Below are 26481 nucleotides of genomic sequence, written 5' to 3'. Positions count from 1 at the left end.
AACTACAGCCAAATCACGGCTTCTTGTCAAACTCTGCATAAATAGCAATTGTTCTATCCCTTGGCTTATCTATTAGCATCAATGGATTTTTTTGCTATGATATTTATTTAAATAGATCATCCGGGTTTGTCATTAATTGATTTTTTATTGCCTGTTGTGACAATTTTATAAAATGTTGGTATTTTTTAAGATCTTAAAGATGCTAAACTCTGCAAGATGCTGTGGGCCAGGGATAGGTACTGGCAGGCTTTGACAATTTCACAGCATCCGCATAAATCAGCTGAATCCCTGCTGATGTGGACTCAGGTGCATTCTTTCCGAGCTAATGCATTATTCGGAGATTGAGCAGGGACATACAGATCAAAGCAAATAGTTAGAAGAGGGGGGATGACAGTGCTCCCTGCTTGAGGCTGTATCTACACAGAATGGTCAGCGAGAAATTCTGATTTGTACCACAGTCTGTGAAATGTCTGCCTTTCATTAAATGACATCTTCACTGAATCCGCCACTTTCCCGTGCACATTCTAACCGTAGAAAAAGCAGAGATTTGCAAAGGCTGTCTCGACAATAGATCCACCAGCTGATATTCATGAGGATCCTTTTAAGCCAAAGAAAGAAGCAACCATCCTCAAATGCAGCAGAAGGGATGTCAAAGAGAATCGAGTGTATTTCATTTTGTTTTGCCAGATAGCAAGAAACTCAGAAGGGATCAAGAAAGCAGACTTTTTCACAAGAACTGCAGAATTTTCCATGCTGTACAGAACTTAGGCACATATTATATACATATTTATATATATGTATTTACATAGTGCCCAAGTCTTTTGCACGGTACTGTAGTAATTTTATATATTGCACTGTACTACTGCTGTAGCAGCAAAAAACAAATTTCATGACATTTGTGATAAACCTGATTCTGATATGGGTCTCTGTTGCAGACTAAAAGTGGGAAGGGGACAGGAGGAATCACGGTTGGGAAAAGGGGAAGGGAATGGGAATGGAGGGTTATGGGCTGAGTGCGGGGCCAGTGGGACTAGGTGAGAGTAAGCGTTCGGCACGGACTAGAGGGGCCGAGATGCCCTGTTTCCGTGCTGTAATTGTTATATGGTTATATGGTTAAGGGGAGGCAGTGGGAAGCACCGGAGGGACATTCTGTAATGATCAATAAGCCAATTGTATGAAATCAAATAGCCTTGCCTGGTGTCCCAGAGCAGGGGGTGTCAGCAACCACGCCACCCCCCCCCCCATCCCTAGCTCGTCTTCTCCGCCACCTGTCCCATAGCATGCCACCCTCACCATAACCAATATCTTTTGCTCCCACCAGATTTACAAGCTCACTCTCTGCTCCACGTTGACAAATGCAGTACTGTGCAAACGTCTTAGGCACCCTAACTATATATATTTGCCCAAGATGTTTGCACAATACTGTACAATTGAAAGTGATTCCAGTTTCTTCGTGTCTAGTTAATCTGTGAACACCAATATTTCATCATGAGGATCAAAGTATGATCTCAAGTTACAAGCTTTCAATTTCACTCCCTTCTTGTTCTATAACTGGGCCACATTCTTAGACTGTTCCTAGGTATTGAGGGTGGCTTTGCTGGCTCTGAGGTGACTGATAAGGACCATATGGAACCTGTAGGCTCTCCTACAGATGCCAATGAAGAGGGAAATGAGCAGCTTGTGCGGTAAAGTTACTTATGCTATTTATTCAAAGCATTTGTGAATATTAATTTAAATTTAGATTACTGTACAACAGAAGGAAAGTAGCATGGGAAGTGACTTAATTGTATTTGGGAAGTAGCTAGTTGTGGATGGAATAATTGTTGGTAAGGTCAACCATCTCTGACTGCTCTTGAGAAGGTGGTGGAGAACCATGTTCTTTAACCTTTATAGACACAAATCGGGAGCTTCAAAATTTCAATCCAGTCATGTTGGTGTATTGGATGGAGGGGGACTTACTTTCCCATGAGCTTGCTAACCTTGTGGCTACGCTGATGGTCAGGAATGTTTAGAGAATGGATTGAATGTTCTGAATGACATCCAGCATCACGAAGATTATTGGAGTTACACACAAGTAGTGAGAATTCAAATATAATTCCTTTTAATTTTACATACGACAGAAACTCCTTGAGAAGTTAGGAAGTGAGTTATTTATCCTGGTCTGAACCAACAAATAGTTAACTCTATCAGCAGCATGAGTTTTCAGCCAGGCTTAACATAGGTTTAAGTTTTCCAGCATGAAATTCAGAGAGAGTTTTATTCAGAATAGACATGAATGTGACGGTAAATTTGGGTAAAATAAAATGCCCTCAAGCAGATGGAGGTGATTTTTGGCATGTTTACACCTTTGCAGAATCAATTAAAATACTAACTTGAAGCTTTACTTTCAGAAAGCCCAGCATTCCGAGATTTTATGACTCCATGTGGGGTCCAAAGGTTGCACTTCCTTTCTTAGATGAACCAGATTTATCTTCCAACAAATGAACCATTCACAACATGTTTGTTGAAATATTTAAAACAGTGCCAGGATGGCATGTTGCCTCCCAGGTGCTGGGGTTCAGGATGCTTTGGAACAGCTGCAGAACATTCTCAAGGGAGAAGGTGAGCAGCCAGAGGTTGTGGTGCACATTGGCATTAATGACATAGAGTAGGTAGAAAGGGGGAAGAGGTCCTGTGAAGAGAGTAGAGGGAGTTAGGAAAGTGGCTGAACAGCAGGACCTCCAAGTTAGCAGGTAGTCTCTGGATTACTCCTGATGCAACATGCTAGTCAGAGCAGCAATAAGATGAATGTGTGGTTCAGGAACCGGTGCAGGTGGCAGCGTTTCAGGTTCTTGGGTCATTGGAACCAATTTTGGGGCAGGGTAACCTGTACAAGACGGACGAGTTGCATCTAAACTGGAGGGGAACCAATATCTTGGCTAGGAAGTTTGCTAGTGCTGGTCTGGAGGATTTAAACTCATTTGGCAAAGGGTTGGGAATCAGGGCACCAGATCAGAAAGTGGAGGGATGGAGAGGAAGGTAGATGTCAGGGCCAGTAAAAACAGACAGGAGGAAAGTAGTAGATATGATAGGATGGAAAGTAGCTATGCAGGTTGATAGGGTGGCAGAGAAGGCATAGGGTAGGCTTGTCTTTATTAGTCGAGACATTGAGTTCAAAGGTCATATGTTGCAGCTTCTTTAAACTCTAGTTAGGCTGCATTTGGAATATTGCATACATTTCTGGTCACCCCATTATAGGAAGGATGTTGAAGCTTTGGAAAGATTTAACAGGATGTTGCCTGGATTAGTGGGAATGCGCTATATAACGAGAGGTTCTTTTCTCTGGAGCGGAGGAAACTGAGGGGAGATCTGATTGAGATTTATAAGATTATGAGAAGCACAGAGGCATAGAGAGAGTAGACAGACAGAATCTTTTCCCCTGAGTTAAGATAATTTTAAAGGAGGATATGTGAGAGGTAAGCTTTTTACACAGAGTGGTGGGTGCCTGGAATGCGGTGACAGTGGTATGTTAGGGCCCTTTAAGAGATGTTTAGACAGGCATATGAATGTGAAGAAAATAGAGGGATCTGGACATTGTGTAGGCATAAGGGTAGTCCAGTCAGCCATTTGATTATTAATTTATTTGGCTCAGCATAACATTGTGCACTGAAGGGCATGTTTCTGTGCTGTATTGTTCTGTGTTCTATGTTCTAACTTATTCTGTTCAAACACAGGACAATTTGCGAGCTGAAAGTAGGAAAAACTACAGCTAGAAGTGAAATTCTTGAACCTAGACTTCCGTATTCACTTATGAGGATATTGTGACTTATGACAGCCCATGCATACTTCTTCATTTGAAAAAACAAAATTAAAACAAAAACATGAAAAATCATATTTGAGTGGGAAAACCTTCAAGGAAAGGTTGTATATGTCTGAATCAAAAATAAATCAATGCAATGTGCTCAAAGAACATGTTCGTTTGTTTTAACACTGAAATCATACTCTTTTTCAAATGGGAGCAAAAGCTGAATGAAAGCATTTATGCAATTCCCTTGTGAACAATAAAGCTGCACACAGACTGCAAGGTGATAATGTAGCATGTCACATATCCCCACCCAAATGTGAATTGTCTCCCCTATCCATGGATGACAGCCCATTTAGGTACCATTTGAAAAGAGAATAGATGATAGGAATATTTCATATGTTCAGCAGAAAAATCGAAGTGAAAAATTAATAATATACCATTATTCAATAACACAAAGGATTCTGCAGATGCTGGAAATCCAGAGTACCATTATTAAATACTCTATTTTTGATATATTAGAACAAATCATTATTACAAGATAATAATAGTTTAAAATTACGGTTTATAGTCATTGCTACTTTGCATTAAATTGTAACTCTTTGTAATTCCCATGTGTATATTCTTACAATTACACATCTATTTTATCTGTTACACATGCATCATTTTCCCCATAATACTATATATTATATGAAACAATTCATTTGTCATTCAATTTCTAAAGCCTTTCCTTTCTCATCACATCCATTATTATTACATTTATAAGTATACATAATTCTTGATATCCTTCTTTAATAATAGTTAGGAAAACTAATCATATTATTGTAATTTTGGAATTACATATTTAATTCCCTGTCTATTCTGAGGTAGTAAATAAAATTACATTTATTGAGGAGTAAACTTGTTGTTAAACAGCTACGTTTCAAGTGGCAACTCTATACAGTTAACATATTAAAAAATGTTAATATTAAAATTATTAGATTTCATTATAGGGTACACAGTGACAGTGAGAAAAAATAGTTACTTAGCCATGTATAAAGAAAAATAAGAGTACGTTAATGAGATGGAACTATCAGATTCAACACTGATAAAGATATTTAAAAAGCTCTATTATTTTTAAGATCTAGATAGTAAAAGTTTCTTAGTAAAATGTTACTCACCTCTTCTAAGTGTAATATTTACACAAATGTTATACCATATGAACACTTTTATAACAACTTATAGAGATTTAGTTTAGCATTTGTAATACAGGAAAGCTTTTGCGTCTTTAAGTGCACCGATCTGTGTTTTCCTCAGAAGTGGATGTTGCTGGTACGAAGCAGTGAATGAACACTTTGTTCTATATAGAATAACTCACCTCCGTATTTAGCTGCTTTAGCTGCTGCATAACCAGCTGCAATGAGAGAATTGACAAGTTACGACGTACAAAATATTGGACAAAATAGAACAAAGCAGAATATTACAAAATGCAATTACGCAGAACACTTGGTAAAATATTTCAACTGTTGAATCTCTAAGGAATGGATCAAAAACAAAAAAAGGAATAACAGAATATAAATACACAAGTATAAAAAAATCCTCAACTACCACAATAAATAATTATTTCCAAAAGAAGGTGGACTGGTATATAGGGTGCATACTTTAACAACCTTTCCACTAAATATACAACTGATACCTATAATAACCTTTATAGTTAAAGAATCACCACAAAATTTAGATGTCTTTAATAATGATTTAGGAGGTTGTCCTATCAATTGCCTTTTTTCAGGTAGTGAACCTGAAATATTACTTGATATTTAGCACCCCTGGTTCTTTTATAAAGACAGAATTTACTGTAATGTGAAAGCTATGAACAATTTCATGACGACCAACGACATTATATTTTAACTAGAAACAATATTTATAAAAAATCTGCGGTCAGTGCAAACAAATACAATCTAATAAATAAGAGCTCATTTCTAGCAATGTTTTGGATGCATATTTATGTATTTTCCAGTGATTCTAATCATTTGTTAAATTTGTTAAAATGTTATAGAAGCAAAATCAAGACATGAATTTGCAAATTTGTTGTAAGCTTTATGTTAGATGTTGTTTTGTAATTTGACATTTACCAAATAAATTCAAAAGGCTACAAAAATGAAATTAACAATAGTTCCCTATCAAGCCATAGAATTCTAAATTTTGGGCACTTGAGTGTCTGGTCATTGCAGTGGAACAGTATCATCCCATAGATTTCAGTCATTCCTGATCTCAAGTCCATACTTTGTCTTCATCTCTGGGATGTAGATACAAACATGGCAGTGTGGTCTGCAGACATTTGTTTGCGATGCAACAACAAGACTCAATCTAACTCATTTTTGTAAAATACAGAGACATTAATGATCTGTTTGATGGACCTTGGTAGGATGGACAATAAAAAAAACTTACTTAACAGACTTTAGAATCCAGTTTTGCTATTAATTCTAAGACAATTAATCCTGAAGTTTATTGACTACTTTTGTCTGATAGAAGTGGACTGAAAGTGCCTAAAAGTTGTTGCATGGAAGGTCTGCTAAGGCCTTTAAAAGTATAAGCAGCATAGACGCATGGTGGATAAATAATTGGATAATTTATTTGTAAACCAAATTCTAATCACACTAGAGCAGTTGGGAAATTAAATAAATCTGGGGGTAAAGTGATCATCCCAGTACTTTGTTGTTGCAAATATCCATCTGATTCACTAATGTTCTTCAAGATTAGGGAGGAAATTCTACAATTCTCAGTGCTTCACCTAGTTGAAACTCCAGACCAACCAAAATGGTTGACAATAGAAAAAGCACAGTCGACGTTTCAGGCCAAAATGTTCACTGTGTTTTTTTCCATAGACGCTGCCTGGCCTGCATCATTTGGTGTGTGTGGCTCTGATTTCCAGCATCTGCATATATTCTCTTGCTTGTTACATGGTTGACTCTTTGGTTCAGGCCCAATAATGGATACACAATAATTGGTGTTCAGAAATGATGTGGATAAATTTCTTGGCCATAATATTTCCTAAAATCCAGGCCATGCTCTCTTTTTGCTGGTGCCATTGGGAATGAGGTACAGGAGCCTTAGGTCCGACACCCTCAGGTTCAGGAATCTTCAACCATAAGGCTCTTGAATCAGTGTGGATAACCTCACTCACGTCACTGAACTGATTCCACAATCTCTGGACTCACTTCATAACCTGTGTACTCACTTTCAAGGAATCTACAATTCTTGTTATATATATTAATTATCTGGTTATTTATTTTTCTATTTGCACAGTTTCCTTTCTTGCACATTAGTTGTTTGTCAATCTTTGTGTGTAGTTTTTCATTGATTCTATTGTTCTACTGTGAATGGCTGCAAAAAATGAATCCCAAGGTAGTACATGGTGACATATATGTACTTTGATAATAAAATTACTTTGAACTTTCAAAGTGGTCATAATATCGATAGCACAATGTTACATTAAGACAAGAAGAAATAAATGTACCTGGTAAATCTCCTGGAACACCTGTATTATCAATATATAAAGGAGACATCAGTACACCATGTTACTCCAGTTAATTAACATCCATTGAAAGTAGGAATGGGAGGCCATTCACCCCTTTAAACCCTCCTGCTCTACCATTGTTTTCAATCACGGCTGATCATCCAAATTCAATACTCCTTTCCTGTTTTCTCCCAATATATATTGATCTATTAACAATTAGTAATATATATAATACTGAATATCTTTAATAATTTGACATTGTCTGTCTTCTGTAGCAGAGGATTTCACAGGTTCACAGCTCTTTGGTTGAAGAGATTCCTTATCTCCATCATAAATGGTCTACCCCACATCCTTATGCTGTAGCCCCTAGCTTCCCCCCCCCCCCCCCCACTATTAGAAATATCTTTCCTGCATCTCATCTATTTGGATGCACTGGAACTTCTGGGATGTGCATTGCATTTCCTAGCAAGTACATATGGACGAGTCTCGTGATGTATTGACAGAGCAGTTACTAATCTCTCCTCGAAGCAGTTTTGCCTGGTTATAGTAGAGGTAAAACCAGATTCATGCATCTTCTATTTACCTGCAGCTGTAGGAATGCACAGGGGATGTGCAAACTCCCAAAAGTTAAAAAATTAAATATTTGGACTGTGGATGAACAAGCATTACTGACATCTGAACAAGTAGGTCCACAAAGTACCCAAGTTTAAATGTAAGCTGGTTCAACTGCAAATGACTTCCTAAATTGCCTTGCATAGGACAATGTACATAATAGTGTTCTGTGAAATGAAAATTAGAAAGGTTATCGGCCTGAAATGATACTGTTTTTCTCTTCACAAAGGAGAAAAATTATCATTTGCAGCTGCAGGACTTTGGTTTTGGACTGGGTGGTTAATTTAATATTTTATGTATGGAGGTTTGCTTTTCATATTTCCAGCATTCAGCAAGCTAATGGGGTCATGTGCTCTGAAAAAAATTATCTGTGAACATCTATACAAATGCTGATTGAAACAGAAAATTGTTAAGAACATTTGAAGATGGAAAATGAAGCATTATGTGAGGACACAATGATGAAAATGTTCATTATTGAAATGAATATGTTCCTTGATTCCTTTTTACTGTCATTGTCAGAACACCAAGGCAATTCCGGAGGTTTTGAATTAATATCCTGAAATCACATTTAAGATATTCCATTTTCCCCCTAATTGTTTTTGTTTTCTTGGGGTATTTGTTTAAAATGACGTTAATTAAGGTATGTCACTTTTCCTGCTTTATAAAAGACACCAAATACTTTGGATAGATGTTCCATATTTTTTAACACCATAATTCAAGCGTGACTGAACAGTTAGGAAAGGCAACACATCATTTGTACAAATCAATCGTCAGCATAATGGTTTCAGCAGGTTGAAATTAATCTTCTCTCAAGTCATCTACTTTGTTTTATTCCATTATGTTCAATAAAGATGGAAACTATGGCAATGAAATGACAATAATTGCAGGGTTATTTACTGTGACGGTGATGAGATTAAATGACTGTACCTGCTACAGATCCAGTTTGAACTCCTGTATTGATAACACAAAAGATGAGAGATTGTAAAATAAATTACATGTCTGATGTTGACTTGGCTAAAACATGACACATTTATTTACTTAATGGGATATCTTAACCACTTGTGTAAAATTCAAGGTATTCTACTGTGTTTCCTAAATCAAAATATTGCTGTGGTACTACACAGGAAGCCGTGACATTGTCTAGCACAACTTAATCCATGATTCTAATACATGAAGCTCGTATAAAGATTCAAAGGCTTAAAAATACTAATAGTGAGCTTTTTCTAACAATTAGTGCTCATTAATATTGTGAAAACAGACATTCATGCAAACTGTAAATCTGAAATCAAAAGAGAAAGGAATGCTATCACAAAATATCCATGGAGAGAGCAACATAAATAGCAACATTTTATGTCACTAAAATTGCTTCCTTATCTACAAATACTGCCTGACTTGCTGAGTATTTCTGTCATTTACTGTTTATATTGTCAATAAGTGCAGTTCAGTCTTCAGTGCAGCAGTTAAACTCAATCTGCACTAATTAACAACCTGCACCGTTCGTGGAGAAAGCATTGTACTGAAGAATGGTGATATACACTCAGTGGCCACTTCATTAGGTACACCTGTATACCTGTTAGTTAGTGCCAATATCTAATCAGTCAATCATGTGGCAGCAACACAGTGCATAAAAGCATGAAGACATGGTCAAGAGGTTCAGTTATTGTTCAGACCAAACATCAGAATGGAAAGAAATGTGATCCAAGTAACTTTGACTGTGGAATGATTGTTGGTGTTAGACAGCATGGTTGAGTATCTCAGGAACTGATTTCTAGGGATTTTCATGCACAACAGTCTTTAGAATTTACAGAATGGTACAAAAAACAAACAAAAAAATCCAGTGAGCAGTGGTTCTGGGACTGAAAATGCCTTGGTAATTAGAGAGGTCAGAGAAGAATGGCCAGACAGGTTCAAGCTGACAGGAAGACGATGGTAACTCAAATAACTACGTGTTACAACGGTGGTGTGCAGAAGAGCATCTCTGAATGCACAACATGTCAAACCTTGAAGTGGGTGGACTACAGCAGCAGAAGACCACAAACACACACTGAGTGGCCACTTTATTAGGTACAAGAGGTATCTAATAACGTGGCCACTGAGTGTATATCAAAATAGAAGAACTTTGTTTTTCTGGCATCTTGACTTAAGTAGTGGTCAACCAAAATGAGGCTGTTAAACATCTGGGACCCTGAAAGCTCTTAAGAAGGGGTGAATTAGAAGGAAGATTGACCTCAGGAACGATGGCTTCAATTCAGGATAAACGTTAATAATCTCATATGTTCAAGGTCACCGATGTTGCTTACCATTCAAAGTGTATCAGTCCACGCACACATTGCTCCATATATTACAACCATCTTATTCAGCCAGCAATGACTCCACCTATCCACACTCCTACCATTGCTTAAATCCCTAAAACACAATAACTTAACTACTTCCACAGTACACCTGCACATTCTTTCAGTTAAATGCTGATAGAAATTCATCATAAAACCAAGAGTCATTGGGATCCCTGTAGACTACTGGAAAATGCCATCAGAAACCTCAATTAAGGTTTCAGTGCCTGGGCAGATCTCAGAAATGCAACTGCATTTCTCCAAAAAGAGAGATGCATACTTTATCATCAGTTTTACATTTTCTGCTCAAATTTCTAGTCTGGTGACCTAGAGCAAAGAGGAAGATGACCATGGCATCAAATAATAGAGGGGTCACCACTGGTTGTAGTGTCAGGCTTTGTCTCATAACCCAGAAAATTTTTTCAGTGACTGTTTTCCAAGTACCTTTACCTATCCTAGCATTTTGAAGCAGTATGATTGAGCATGGGGCTACTGAGCTATTGGAAAGCTATTGCTGTGCAGTGGAGTAGGCAGTAAATTGCCAAGAATGCTTGGTAGCCCATTCTTGGACTGCAAAGATTCACTGCGATTTACTTTGGACAACTTGTCTGAGGAGTAACAGTGAGGCTGTGTTGGTCTGTTGGTGTACCAGTTCTGCCAAACAACCAGATGGATGCACAAGGCAACACGAGTGAATCTGCAGATGCTGGAAATAAATACAAAACACAAAATGCTGGCAGAACTCAGCAGGCCAAACAGCATCTATGGGAGGAGGTAGTGACGATGTTTCGGGCTGAAACCCTTCATCAGGAGGGATGGACAAATGGATGCACAAATATTGTTGTTCTAAGGCAGTGGTCCCCAACCACCGGGCCGCAAAGCATGTGTTACCGGGCCGCGAGGAAACTATATGATTTGGTGATATGAAACAAGATGAGTCAGCTGCACCTTTTTTCATTCCCTGTCACGTCCACTATTGAACTTGAACGCACACGAGGTCATCAGTTGCCTAAACACAGTGATACCCTCGCGCCAGGGATCACTGGTTGGCCTCAGGTAACTGGCTGCCTCGCATGGTTGGTGAGAAGTGCCGTTGCTACTGGCTTGGAGCGCGGACAGATGGGCACCGCCTCTAAACCTATTTAGCACACCAAATGCTCGTGGGGAACCCGGTGCTAAAATATTCGCAGACGACCTAATTCGGGCTCAGGGTTTCGTAAGTAGCAGAGCAACTACCTCGCTGCGATCTACTGAAGGTCATTCCTCGAGCCAAACTTTTGTCGGCCGCTTTCTCCGGACTGCGACCACCACAACCCTGGTACAGGGGCCTCCGGCCCTTACCTTGTCCTCTCACTGGTGTGCTGCAATGATTTTATATGTTCATATGAGGAAAATATGCGCTGTGTGTTTAATATCCAAATGTTACTTAAAATGTTATGATGCTATTGACTTATAAGTGAGTTATAATTGATTTATCACTATATTCATGTAAGGAAAATATGTGCTGTGTGTTTAATATTAAATTCGTTAGATAAACCCTTTTAGAAACAAAATTGAGTGTATTAGCTACTTATAAGTGACTTACAGTTGACTTATCACCTATATTCCAGTCGTGATTAGCACCTCCATCACCCCCACCCACCCCCCCCACCCCGGATCGGCCAGTCCACAAGAATATTGTCAGTATTAAACTAGTCCGCGGTGCTAAAATGTTTGGTGACCCCTGATCTAAGGGAGCAAATTCTTTCTTTATAAATGAGCCCTGGACTAGAAATAGCCTTGTCAGATCAAACTACAACAGACCCATGTCAACAATTGAATCCAACAATTATGTCGACTGTATTCTCGTGCTGAATGGAAGGAAGACTGAGTGTGGTAGGCAGGAATCAGGGCAATGGTCTGCGCCTTATGCTGCACTGACCCTAGGTGGCGCTCTCTGAGTTTAAGGCATTGCCATAGGTAGCCACGGTGCAGCAGATTCTGCATCTGGAGGCAGAGGAGTCCGTCACATGTTGACTAGCAAGAATGAAATCTAGGCTTCACTTCCAGCCCTGCAAGAGGTTGAAAATGGGCTCTTTTGGCACCAAAAACATCCTCCCTACTTTTTTCTCTTTTGCAGTTCTTATGAAGAGTCCTCCTCCTGAAATGTTTCTATTTCTATACTGTTATACTGTCTGGTTTGCTTTTTATTTCAGAATTCTTTGTTTCTGTTTTTATATTAACAACTATTAGTTTAAAAAAAAATTCTGCTGTAGTCTGCCCATTGTGTGGAAACTCAATTGAGTTCCCTGGGACAGAATGTGTGTGAATGTGCCCTCTGGTGAGACAGTCCCCAGCCATGCTACACTACACATGCCGTCTAAAAGAGGAAGGAACAATATACAGTATACACATTACCTAAAGATTATACTAGAGGCAGAACTATATTGGGTGAAGGCAGAAAGCAGAAATGCAGTGCTGTCAATCCATCATCCCATCTCACACTAGGGTGACTGAGCCTATAGTTTCCAGAATGCAGTCCTCCAGGGACTGGAAGAGTGTACTGTTTGCATTGAGTGAGGAACTCATCAGATTAATTTACAATGCAAATTTGGAAATATTAGCTATTTGGTTTTGATGTAGCTGGTAATTCGACTGAAACTTGTGTGCAAGTATTAATTTAAATTAAAGAGCTGGACGATCCTGAAGGTGATTTTTAAGAGAATTAACAGTTGATAAAATTCTATTGTTGAACTCCCTCTAGTGACTGAGTGACTACAGTAGGACAAAGGAAGCCAGGGTAGCACAGTTGATGTTCTGTTGCCATCCTTCTGTCATTTGCTGTTCAGATCCTTAATAACATCTTTCTTCTTCCAGTTAAAGGTGTCAAACAATGGTTGACCCCTTCATATGACAGGCTATGCCAGAGGCAGCTGATGATGAATCTCCACTCCTCTCTAGAGAGCAGATAAAGAATCTCATCTTAAGTATCCCTAAGGCATTTTCTTCTAGCTGGTTTCCCCAATATAAGAAGCTCCTATTTACACCTGCCAGAGCATGGATAGGAGGCAGAAGGAGGGTATAAATATTATCCTCAAGATTCACCTCTCCATATGGAATTGTTGGTGAAATATGACAGCTTGGAATAAAAAAAGTCATTTAAACTCCTTAGATACCTCACAATGACTTCAAGAAATGACTCCCAATAGCAATTTTTCTTTACTCCTCAGTAATTACACTGTATACTAAAAATATATTCATAATACATGAATTCGGCCCATCACTTCTAAATCTGCATGCCTATTAGGCTGATTGACTCCTTCCTTTTGAATAGAGATTGCTTCACTTTCTTGAGTGAGGATCTTCAATCTGGGTAATGAGATATAGATCAGCTGCTGCCATCTGATCTGGATGCTAGAAAGTATCCATGGCTTCTGCAGGCAGGGTAATCCAGGCAAAAATAAGAGGTTATAACATGTTGACAGGTATTTGTCACCTCTAACTTCAGCCTCTTGATACATTGTTCTTTAGAGAACTGAAGAAGAGAGAAAATTCCTCTTCCTGTTTGTGAAGTAGATTTCATTCTCTCTAGAATGCCTACCCAGCCTCTGTTGTGCTCATTGGATCTTCAGCTGTGATCCTCCCATGCCTTTCTTCCTGGGATCCACAGGCGTTCAAAGCTATCTGGACCCACACTGACTGGAGGATTGAATATAGCGGTAAGGGAGCAGTGCTGCAGGATGGCTATTATGTACATGTTACCTCAGGGTTTATAAACTACCGTACTCTTTTCGAATTGATGAAAATACCAGGCTAGTTTCAAAGTAACTTATGGCTGCTGTACATCATACTTATAACCATGGCAATCTAGACAGAGCAACAAACATAAGGTTTCATTCCATCTGGTGACATCTGTGGTGAAGCTGTTATAAGTTGCAGCTCTCTCAAACAAGGCATCTGTGGAAAAACCTGCTTCACAGTGGGCAGTTGACTGAAAAATTCTACAGATGTTTTCAGCTGATTCCTGAGTTTCCCTGAAAGCTGTGATTAGTTTAATGATCACCAGCAAAGTGTGTCCACCAGATTTATGGACATTATGTCTCATTCAGGGACGTCACCAGCCATTCATCACCACCCATCATAATATCCTGAACCTCCTGATACCCAAAACTGGAATCCATCCATAGGGCACATCCTCCCTAAAATACATTTGGGCCAAATATGGCTGCATGGAGTCAAGTCAGTATCAATTTCCTGCTGATATTTTCACCATCAGCCAATTTCTTTTGGATTATACAGTTTGCTATGTGAGCAAATTTTATATTCAATAAGCAATTCAACTCTTGACATGCTGAAGCCTTTACATTGCCTACAGCACAAGGCTGGAGCATGAGGGGATAGTTACATTCTTGGTTGGATGCAGCTGCAAGAACCCTCAACAACCTCAAGATCATCTAAAATATAATACTTTCAATATAATTATGGAGAAGGATAGGACTGGACCCAGGGTTGAGATCTTTGATTGGAGAAAGGCTAACTTTGAGGAGATGCGAAAGGATTTGGAAGAAGTGGATTGGGACAATTTATTTTATGGGAAGGATGTAATAGAGAAATGGAGGTCATTTAAAGGTGAAATTTTGAGGGTACAGAATCTTTATGTTCCTGTTGAAAGGAAAGGTCAAAAGTTTGAGAGAGCCATGGTTTCAAAGGGATATTGGAAACTTGGTTCAGAAAAAGAGAGAGATCTACAATAAATATAGGCAGCACGGAGTAAATGAGGTGCTCGAGGAATATAAAGAATGTAAGAAGAATCTTAAGAAAGAAATTAGAAAAGCTAAAAGAAAATATGAGGTTGCTTTGGCAAGTAAGGTGAAAATAAATCCAAAGGGTTTCTACAGTTATATTAATAGCAAAAGGATAGTGAGGGATAAAATTGGTCCCTTAGAGAATCAGAGTGGGCAGCTATGTGTGGAGCCAAAAGAGATGGGGGAGATTTTGAACAATTTATTTTCTTCGGTATTCACTAAGGAGAAGGATATTGAATTGTGTAAGGTAAGGGAAACAAGTAGGGAAGTTATGGAAACTATGATGATTAAACAGGAGTAAGTACTGGCACTTTTAAGGAATATAAAAGTGGATAAATCTCCAGGTCCTGACAGGATATTCCCTAGGATCTTGAGGGAAGTTAGTGTAGAAATAGCAGTGGCTCTGACAGAAATATTTCAAATGTCATTAGAAACGGGGATGGTGCCGGAGGATTGGCATATTGCTCATGTGGTTCCATTGTTTAAAAAGGGTTCTAAGAGTAAACCTAGCAATTATAGGCCTGTCAGTTTGATGTCAGTGGTGGGTAAATTAATGGAAATTATTCTTAGAGATAGTATATATAATTATCTGGATAGACAGGGTCTGATTAGGAACAGTCAACATGGATTTGTGTGTGGAAGGTCATGTTTGACAAATCTTATTGAATTTTTTGAAGAGGTTACTAGGAAAGTTGACGAGGGTAAAGCAGTGGATGTTGTCTATATGGACTTCAGTAAGGCCTTTGACAAGGTTCAGCACGGAAGATTAGTTAGGAAGGTTCAATCGTTAGGTATTAATATTGAAGTAGTAAAATGGATTCAACAGTGGCTGGATGGGAGATGCCAGAGAGTAGTGGTGGATAACCATTTGTCAGGTTGGAGGCCGGTGACTAGTGGTGTGCCTCAGGGATCTGTACTGGGTCCAATGTTGTTTGTCATATACATTAATGATCTGGATGATGGGGTGGTAAATTGGATTAGTAAGTATGCAGATGATGCTAAAGTAGGTGGCGTTGTGGATAATGAAGTAGGTTTTCAAAGCTTGCAGAGAGATTTAGGCCAGTTAGAAGAGTGGGCCGAATGATACCAGACGGAGTTTAATGCTGATAAGTGTGAGGTGCTACATTTTGGTAGGAATAATCCAAATAGGACATACATGGTAAATGGCAGGGTATTGAAGAATGCAGTAGAACAGAGTGATCTAGGAATAATGGTGCATAGTTCCCTGAAGGTGGAATCTCATGTGGATATGGTGGTGAAGAAAGCTTTTGGTATGTTGGCTTTTATAAATCAAGAGTATTGAGTATAGGAGTTGGGATGTAATGTTAAAATTGTACAAGGCACTGGTAAGGCCGAATTTGGAGTATTGTGTACAGTTCTGATCACCGAATTATAGGAAAGATGTCAACAAAATAGAGTGAGTACAGAGAAGATTTACTAGAATGTTACCTGGGTTTCAGCACCTAAGTTACAGGGAAAGGTTGAACAAATTAGGTCTTTATTCTTTGGAACGTAGAAGGTTGAGGGAGGACTTGATAGAGGTATTTAAAATTAGGAGAGGCATAGATAGAGTTGATGTGGATAGGCTTTTTCCATTGAGAGTAGGGGAGATTCAAACAAGAGGACATGAGTTGAGACTTAGGGGTCAAAAGTTTAAGGGTAACACGAGGGGGAATTTCTTTACTCAGAGAGTAGTAGCTGTGTGGAACGAGCTTCCAGTAGAGGTGGTAGAGGCAGGTTCGATTGTCATTTAAAGTAAAATTGGATAGGTATATGGACAGGAAAGGAATGGAGGGTTATGGGCTGAGTGCGTGTCAGTGGGACTAGGTGAGAGTAAGCATTTGGCACGGACTAGAAGGGCCGAGATGGCCTGTTTCCATGCTGTAATTGTTATATGGTTATAAAACAAAGCAGGTGACTTGGCTGCCAGTCCATCAACCATCCTAAACAGTCATTTCCTACACCTCCAGTATTCAGATGTGATCTTCTAAATCCACAATTTCCAGATAGAGTCAGCAGGCACATGGAAACAGCACTACTTACAGGTTGGCCTCATAGTTGCACAATAGCCTAATGTTGTCTAGCTATTAGGCTTTAATCTCAGAACTCTCTCCCTAGGGGCACAGTGGAAGTAATCACCCAAGAAGGACTGCAGCAGTCTAAAAAGATCCCTCAGTATTACCTTCTTCTAGGCAAAAACACTCATTTTGTCATTGATGTCCAGGTTCCAAAAAGTAAACAGAAAAACAATTAGAAAAACTTTTTCTAATTCTGCTCTGCTGTTGTCAAGATTTTTTTGGCAAGCATTAGAGCTTGGGAAGCCCAGTCTAAAATGATGTTGAAGACATGAGTGATTAACATATATAAATTGCCAAACCACTTATCTATGGGGATAGCAGATTGCTGCCAGATGTGTTTGACTTCAACCTGGAAGCAAGTGGGTCTACACTGCATTTGTAATCTGCTTTCATGGATTTAATCACTCCAAGTGCTAAGAAACATACCTGATCACAAAACCAAACCCTACCCTCACGATGACGTCTCTCTCTGTCTCTTTCTCTTCCCATCTTAAAATTTAATACTCATGTCAGAAATGTAAAAGCCAGCCATTTGTGTTTTGTTAAAATAGGTTGTAAAGTAGATCCCAGTTTACATTTTATGCCTGATATTGGAAATCAACTTACCGGGTACAACTCCTGGTTGAACTCCAGGTACAGCTCCTGGGCCACCTTTATTGTCAACAGAGAAGAAACATAATTAAAAACACTCAATAAAGTAGTGTAATTATCATTGACAGTGTAAATTTCTATTCATTTGCTTATTCATATGTGGGATATGAGGATCGTTGACAAGCCCGTATTTAATTTGCAACCTTAAATGCCTCTAAATCATTTTCTTGAACCACTGCAGTTTCTGGCTCAAGATCCCAACACCTCGTTTGCTAGGAACTTCCAATTTCTTGACCCAGCTCTCGTGAAGGAATGACATAACTTTTCTAAGTTAAATGAATTGAAGGGGATTCTGAAGTAAATGTGCAAGCTGCCCTCATTTCCCTAAACTGTACAATAGTACAGTCTTCTATGCGGTGGTGTGCTGGAGCAATGGCATCGACACAGGTAATGCCAATGTGCTCAATAAACTGAGTAGAAAGGCTGGCTCTGTTATAGAGTCGAACTGGACACACTGGAGGCCGTGGTAGAACAAATGACCCTACGGAAAATCCTGGCAATTCTGGACAAGGTTTCTCATTCTCTACATGCCACCTTGGCTGAACAGAGGAGCACTTCTAGTAATAGACTAAGACAACTGTGCTGCTCCAAAGAGCGCTATATGAGGTCATTCTTACCCTTGGCCATTATGCTCTTTAATGAGTCAACCTATAGCTGGGGAAGTGATGACCCCTGCCCCCTCCCGCTCCTGTTAGACTGTTTGAGGTAACTTTTTAAAATTCTTTCTTACTTCGTTTCTAATATTTGTATATCTGTGCACTTACAATGTTACTGTAACACTAATTTCCTTTGGGATCAATGAAGTATCTATCTGAAGAGGCCATGGCTTCCACAACAACTGCAGAAGAAAAGTAGCTACAATGTTAGCCTCAAGATTCACAGCTCCCGTGACATGTTTTCATCCTTATTTTTGGCGTCATCTATCTAGAATTTGCATGTGGCTTCCAGGTACTCTTATTTCCGACACAATGATTTGCTCAAGGTGAGTGGCACAAGATGGGGAACTTGATGGAATGTAGGGAGAATAGGCTGCATCAATCAAGTTAAAGAGACAAGGCTGGTGAAGGAAGGTGGTTGTTTTTATGCCAGCATTCCATGCATATTGTAAGTACATTGAGGCAATGCAGAGGTAAAAACCAAACAGAATGCAGAACATGGCGTTTCAGTTAGAGAAAGTGCTGGTAAATAAGTAATAAGCAACAGCCATAGTGAGATAGGCTGAGAGATCTAGAGATCATATTTGTTGTACAAGAGGTCTGTTCAAGAGTTGTATAATAGTGGCATAAGGCTGTTTTTGAGCTTGGTAGTAGATGCTTCTCAATCTTTTGCACCTTCTGCCAGATGAAAAGGGGAAGAAGAGACAATGACCAGGTTGAGAGGGGCAGCTTTCCCAAGGAACAGAGAATCAATGGAGGGCAGGCTGCTTTTTTTCTTGATAGAAAGGGCTATGTTCACAACTCTCTACAATTTCTTGTGATCCTGGGCAGAGCAGTTGCCATACCAAGCTGTGATGCATCTGAATAGGATGTTTTTTTAAAGGTGCATCAGTAAAAATTGGGGACTTGCTGAATTTCTTTAGTCTTCTGAGGAAATGGAGGCACTGGCAACTTTGCTTGACCACAGTGTCTACAGGAATGCTGCTGGTGATATTTACATCTAAAAACTTCAAGCCCTTAGACATCTGCACCGCAGCATCACATGATACAGACAGGATTATGTATTCTGCCCCGCTTCCAGAAGTCAATGACCAGCTCTTTTGTTTTGCTGACATTGAGTGAGAGATTGTTTTTTTTGACACCATGTTACTTGGGAGTTCTTGTGCAGGATTCCCTAAAGGTTAACTTGCAGGTTAAGTCAGAGGTAAGGAAGGTGAATGCGATGTTAGCATTCGTTTCGAGAGGACTAGAATATAAAACAAGGAAATAATGTTGAGGCTTTACAAAGCACTGGCGAGGCCTCACTTGGAGTATTGTGAACAGTTTTAGGCCCCTTATCTAAGATAGGATGTGCTGATTTTGGAGACGGTTGAAAGGAGGTTCACAAAAATTTTCTCTTTTTTGTGTCACGCAAATAATTCTGGAATTGAAAGGCTTATCATATGAGGAGCATTTGATAGCTCTGAGTCTGTACTCAGAAGAATGAGGGGGGAGTCTCACTGAAACCTATTGAATGCTGAAGGGCCTTGATAGAGTGGATGTGGAGAGAGTATTTCCGATGGCAGAAGAGTCTAAGACCAGAGGACGCAGCCTCAGAATAGAGGGACATACATATATGAGGATGAATTTCTTTAGTCAGAGAGGGCTGAACCTGTGGAATTTGTTGCCACAGACAGCTGTGGAGGTCACATCAATGTGTATATTTAAGAGGGATTGATAGATTTGATTATTCAGGGCATGAAGGGATACGAGGAGAAGGCAACAGAGTGGGGCTGAAAGGGAAATGGAGTTGACATAATCAAATTGTGGAGCAGACTCGATGGGCCAAATGACCTAATTCTGCTTCTATACCTTATGGTCTTATAGCCTCTCTATCTCCTTCCTGTATTCAGCCTCATTGTTACTTGAGATCCAGCCCACTACATCTGCAAAGTTTTAAATGGAGTCAGAGTAGAATCTGGTCACATGGAACTTTGGAGTAAAAGCAAAGTAAGGGGCTGAAGACACAAGCTAGTGTTGGGCATTCACGTTGGTATTGATCTGAGAACATTTATTAATTGTAACAATGGCTGGTTATCAAACATTAAACATTAACGGGAAGAAATTGGATAGTACAAGAATCTTAATGCATGGTTAAATTACATCAATTAGATCAGGAGCAGAAAGAACAGAAAGGTTGTGAACAAATCTGGGACCAGGCGGACTTATTCTGAGCATTCCTGTTCCCTGCCACATCCTGAAGATTTACAGTCTTTAGTGAACACAGAATGATGATAATGCAGTGTACTCATCACATTGCGGTGATTCAAAAATTAGACTAAGCCGGAAATATAGGAACAAGTGGTAAGAGTTTCTCTAGATATTTAAAAAAATATTTAACGAAGCGAATGTTAGTCAAATAAAAAAGTGAATCTGGGGACATAATGGAAAAGAAGAAGATGAATTAAAGAGATATTTTGCATCAGCCTTCATTATGGATAAGAGATGCAGCATCTCAGAACTAGATGTAAATTGGGAAATAGAAGGGAGGGAAGAACACTGGAAAATTACAATCGCCAGGACAGTGGTAGGAAGCAAATTACTGGAAATGATAAGTTCCTGTGTCTTTTTGGACTTCATCTCTCGAAGCATTAACTTGACTATCGGAGAAAGTAGCCTCTGTTTATATTCATGTTAGGGGTGAGTCACATATATAATGGCTGAAGAAACTGAGTTTACCTAACCCGCTCCTTTATATCCCCGAACCAAATTATGGCAGGTTTTTACCATGGATTGCCCTACAATTTCGTGATCTACTGGAGTCGAGTCCTCAGGAAAATCAAATATTAAGAGTGGTGTGACAGTAAATTCAGAGAAGACATTGCCTTTAGTGGACTTAACACTTATTCTGCTCCTCCTCTTGCTGTTGTGTAATGCTGTTAGTGCATTCTCATAATGGTGAGATTAAAGAACATGCACAGACATAGCTGCTTCTTTGGGAAAGTACGGTAAATAGCTACCTGCATATGGAGCACATACCACACCATAACAAACTGGCACAGGACTCAGTGTTGTATATTTTAATAAGCTAATTTATTTCTTTTCCACTTTATAGTTTTGAATTCAAAAGTGAAAGGGTTAAGAAGAGTCGAGGATAAAGATAAAAAATGCTGTGGAACTAAATCTAAATTTCAGTGAACAACTTTCATGCTATTAGGGAAAATATGCTTCTTTGGGGAGCATACATATCTGTATGTCAATACAAACAAATGAAACAGTCATCATTACCCTCAGGATGTCGCAATAGTGATCAAAATAAAATATGCATTATTTCAAAGGTCAACACTTCTGAAAATGATGTGATTGATACATTCAATCATTTGCTTTGATTATAAACTGATTTAAAGCCTGACTGTGTAGCAATCTCAGGTCATTGGTAAAAGTGCTGTTAACTGAATCGGCTCAAATTACCTACCAGTATGACATAAAACTGCATTTTCAATTTAATTCCTATTACATTCAGCTCTATATAAAATAATTAAAAAATCTCTTGAACCTATTTTAATTTCCACCTCTGAGCATAAACATCAATCTTAGTGTAGCGTTATGGTGAAGAACCTCCTGTTCCAGTCAACTCAGAAGCAATTTGTTTTGTAAAGATTTTTATTGTTAGTTATTCATTAATAACAAAACATGTTGATCTACCTCCCAGTGGCTAATCTTTAATAGCTATCATTGACAGCATTAATTTCATTCCACAAAGAAAATACTTTTTGTATTCTCCAGAGTATTAACTAAAGTATGAAGATTTACCTCCATATTTAGCTGCTTTACCTTCAGCTATCCCACCTGTAACATTATAAAATTGACAGCATAAGAAAACAGCTGAATCTATTTGCATATAGCAATGAGCTTAGAGTATGATAATGATCAATCATCATTCCAGAAAATTGATATTTTTAAGATAACAAGGAACGTAGCCTTATTGGTACTACTGTTGAATGCCTTGCACTGAGAACATGGATGAATATATTTTCATTGATTTCTCTTGTCCAAAACTTTCTAAAGTATGCTCTACATTTTAACTCCAAAAACAATGTTCTACCTAGATATTTAGAGACTGTTCTCAAGATGGTTTTTAGTTTAAAGGGGATCATTTTAATTTGTTCGTGCTTATAACTAGTTCAAGCTAAATTCATAGCAAGCTCCTGTTTAGAGAATTGGAACAGAGTAATTTAAATACTTAGCTCCACTTACCTGGCACAACTCCTGGTTGAACTCCTGGCCCAGCACCTGGAACTGCTCCTGGTACACCTGTATAATCATTGAGGGAGAATGACATCCAAGCAACATAATGAATAAACTGACTTCTTCCTCGGATACTATCAGATAATACATTCAATAATGTCTTTCAAAAACTGAAATCAGGAGCCTCAGAGTTAACTGTGGCTTTTTCAAGGAGCAAGTAAATTAATTCCATGCCTTCCTTTTCCCTGTTATGGAATAACTTTTTCAAGCATTTATCCTATGCATCTAATGCTCCCAATTTTTGACTCCAATAAAATTTTGGATTATGATTCCTAGTTTCTCTGAGAATACCCTCTTCCTATGTCCTGGTTTGCCCAAGGTCAAAGATGCAGATGTTTGATTTGTTATTTTGCCTTGCTGTCATGTGTCTGAACTGCAGATAGCATTAAAAGCTATCTTTTTCAAAACTGACAAGTTTTTCCATGTTGTTTCATTGTTCAACACATGTGATGTGCAGACTCTTTCATATTTGGTGCCAACATTAGTCTAATTGATCTTCAGCGATTATGCAAAACAAGTGATGGCAAATCAATGCTGGGAACAAAGGAAAACAATGTCATACACTTACAAATAGTTACTTCCCTATTCAAGTTACTTTCCTGCTATAACTTTTACTTTGTGTTTGAAGATATAAATTGCTGAGGGGGGAGAAACTGTGTGATTGTCTGTTAACTAAAGAATTTACAATAAGTAAAAATGTGACAATATCATGTGACCATTAATGGAAACTTAATACAACCAATGAACATCAAGCTGTTAGTAATAAGGCAACACATGAATTGTACAAAAATCCATAAGATAATGAACATAGTAATATTACAAATAATCCAGTCAGTTGTCTTCATTGTAACATCACTAATTAGATGTGTTCATCATGATAATATAACTAATATCTGAATAACAGTGAATCAAACAAATTTAAACAATGACAATACCTTGTACAGCTCCTGGAATAGCTCCCGGTACACCTATATTAACAGCAAATAAAAATGTTATTATGTTGAATGATTAAATGCAGAACTGATGTTATGGCATTAATTAATATACTCTTAGCTTGAGTCATCAGAACATTCTCCTCAGTTCTTATTGGGGCAGATCTTCTGATGACTGGAAAATCTCTTGCTAGTTGTACACCAGTCAGAGTAAGAGTCTTAAACATTTTTTCAGGCCTTAACTTTAATAAAATGATTCTCCTCAACAATAGCATTCAGCTAATTATATGCTTAGTGAACTATAAATCCAATTATAGGTGAAATAAACCTGCTATGATTTAACCACAAAATACAGGACATTTCACGCCATGAAGTTATAGAGACAGTGTTACACAACGCAGAAGAAGATATTCTGCCCACAATGTCAATGGCATCCCCAAAGTAATGATCTATACTAATCTCATTTACTAATCAGTACTTAGTCTATTGCCTAGTTTGCCTTGGTGATTCAAGTGCTTGATCAATTGCTTCTTAAATGTTTTCAGAGTACCCACTTCCTTTGACACTGTACTGCAGATTGCAACCACACTTTGGGTGAAATATTTCTTTCTCAGCTCACTTCTAAATCTCTTATTCCTTACTTAAATCTATATCCTTTGGGCTTGGATACTGTTGCTATGGAGGTAAGTTTTCAATTATTTACCCAATGTGTGGCTCTCATAGATTCGAACATTTCTGCTCAAAGGATATCAAATCTAATCTATACACTTATAATCACAACATCCTGATGGATCTCCTCTGCAGCCTCTCCAGTGCAATCTTGTTTTTCCTTTACTGTAGCAAAGATAACTGCGCACAAGATTCCAGCTGTGGCCAAACCAATATTTTATGTATTTTGCTATTACATGTTGCAAGCATGTGCATATTTGGAATAACCTGTGCAGATGCAGGACTGCAGTCCTCCATTCTGTGGATACAAGCTCTCCCCTATGCTCACAGGGCCCTCTCTCTCATTTGCGGCGTGTTTACAAAATAAAGATTCCATGTGTCTGCATGAAAAGGACTAATGTCCATGGGCTATCATCAGACTTTACTCAAACTGGATAAAGTGAATGCATCTTTAATTTATTTGGTATTTTTAAATTTTAGACTCAGTTATATCATTTTTCCCATACACTAATGGTGATTTTAACCCAGCATGCATGGTAGAAATGACGACCTGCAACAGTTACTGAAGTAGCACCTGGAAGACTTGTCCAAGTAGCATATGAAATTAGAACATTATAATGCAGAAATGAAATGTAGAATTGATGGCATTTTAACTGCTAAAATTCCCTTAACTACACACCAAATACATTTACTCAGCTCCTGTTAGACGCAGATAGCAATTGCTATTTTTTTCTGAATTTTGGGACAAAGCTATGTCATTAGTAGAACCTCAGCAGCAGGTTATTAATATCACCAGTGGGCATCATCTTCTACTTAAACCTAGTTTTCTGAGCAGGCACCAAAAACACCCCCGAATAGGTGGCAGGTTTCTTTCCCCAAGTGAAGTACTCTGCTGATCAAACGCATCTTTTTGGCAGAGAAACCCAGTACATATATTCAGTTTCATGACCCATCAGAACTGAAAAATATCTATTGCTACTAGTTTTATACAAGCCCTCCTCCCCCAAAAAAAGACCACAACCTTGCATGCCTCAAAGACCCAGAAAGCTATGTTGGCTGGAGTCAGGGCTTTATGCTTTGGCTCTTGGAATGGTCGCCCATGTCAAAAAGGTCAAAGGGTAGAGGACAGACGATCTATCCTTATTCGGGAGTTTATCACAGACTAACAACCTTGACTGGTCAAAAAGAATTGTTACAGGAATGGCAATGAAGAATCTTTCTCTACAGACAGAGATGGAGAACTCTCATTGCTATCCTGAATGTCAGCAGTGTAAAGAACGGTAAGTTATATAAGCCCAGGGCCAGAGGATAATGAGAAGGTTTAATCAGAATCAGGCTTATTATCACTGTCATATGCCATGAAATTTGTTGTTTTGTGACAGCAGTACAGTGTATGATATAAACAATTACCATAAGTTACAATAGACAAATAAACAAACAAACAGATAAATAAAGTGTGGGCCTTCAATCTCCTGTACCTCTCCTTTCCCCCCATGGTAGTAATGAGAAGAGGGCAAATCCTGGATGACAAGGGTCCTTAATGATGGATGTCACCTTTTTGAGCCACTATCTTTTGAAGATGTTCTCAATGTTGGGTTGTGTTGTGGCTCGTGCTGGAGCTGGCCAAGTCTACAGTCCACTGCAGACCCCTTCAACCTTGTGCACTGGTGCCTCCATACCCAGTGGTGATACAGACAGTCAGAAAGATTCGCAAAATAGATAATAACGTGAGGAAAAGGGATGTCGGTGCGGAAAGTCAAAAAACAAAGGATAGGTCAAGGGGAGGAAAAGGATAGCAACATAGAAAATAGGTGCAGGAGTAGGCCATTTGGCCCTTCAAATCTGCACCGCCATTCAGTATGATCATGGCTGATCATCCAACTCAGAACCCTGTACCTGCTTTCTCTCCATACCCCCTGATCCCTTTAGTCACAAGGGCCATATCTAACTCCCTCTTAAATATAGCCAATGAACTGGCCTCAACTGTTCCCTGTGGCAGAGAATTCCACAGATTCACCACTCTTTGTGTGAAGTTTTCTTCCTCATCTCGGTCCTAAAAGGCTTCCCCTTTATCCTTAAACTGTGACCCCTCGTTCTGGACTTTCCCAACATCGAGAAGAATCTTCCTGCATCTAGCCTGTCCAATCCCTTTAGAATTTTATACGTTTCAATAAGATCCCCCCTCAATCTTCTAAATTCCAGCGA

At 38.8% G+C, this 26481-nt stretch overlaps 1 protein-coding gene across 7 annotated transcripts in view; it reads right to left on the bottom strand.

Moving 5' to 3' along the window:
- The window catches only part of elna (elastin a), a 227255-nt gene that overhangs the window by 28659 nt on the left and 172115 nt on the right, over nucleotides 1-26481 (bottom strand). For 4 of the 7 annotated variants that reach the window (XM_073053626.1, XM_073053631.1, XM_073053630.1 and 1 more), the window contains 7 exons: nucleotides 23611-23643; nucleotides 22625-22681; nucleotides 22181-22216; nucleotides 17688-17732; nucleotides 8817-8840; nucleotides 7278-7298; nucleotides 5139-5174 (listed from right to left, as the gene is read on the bottom strand). In XM_073053626.1, the coding sequence (XP_072909727.1) occupies nucleotides 5139-5174; nucleotides 7278-7298; nucleotides 8817-8840; nucleotides 17688-17732; nucleotides 22181-22216; nucleotides 22625-22681; nucleotides 23611-23643 (252 nt within the window). The remainder of the gene's footprint in view (nucleotides 1-5138; nucleotides 5175-7277; nucleotides 7299-8816; nucleotides 8841-17687; nucleotides 17733-22180; nucleotides 22217-22624; nucleotides 22682-23610; nucleotides 23644-26481) is intronic. The other 3 variants (XM_073053627.1, XM_073053629.1, XM_073053632.1) reach the window with 3 other exon arrangements.

The sequence above is a fragment of the Hemitrygon akajei genome, chromosome 8 (assembly GCF_048418815.1).
Source record: "Hemitrygon akajei chromosome 8, sHemAka1.3, whole genome shotgun sequence".
Classification (NCBI taxonomy): Eukaryota; Metazoa; Chordata; class Chondrichthyes; order Myliobatiformes; family Dasyatidae; genus Hemitrygon; species Hemitrygon akajei.
Note: the sequence above shows the minus strand (reverse complement) of the source record. Positions and strands in the feature narration are given on the sequence as shown.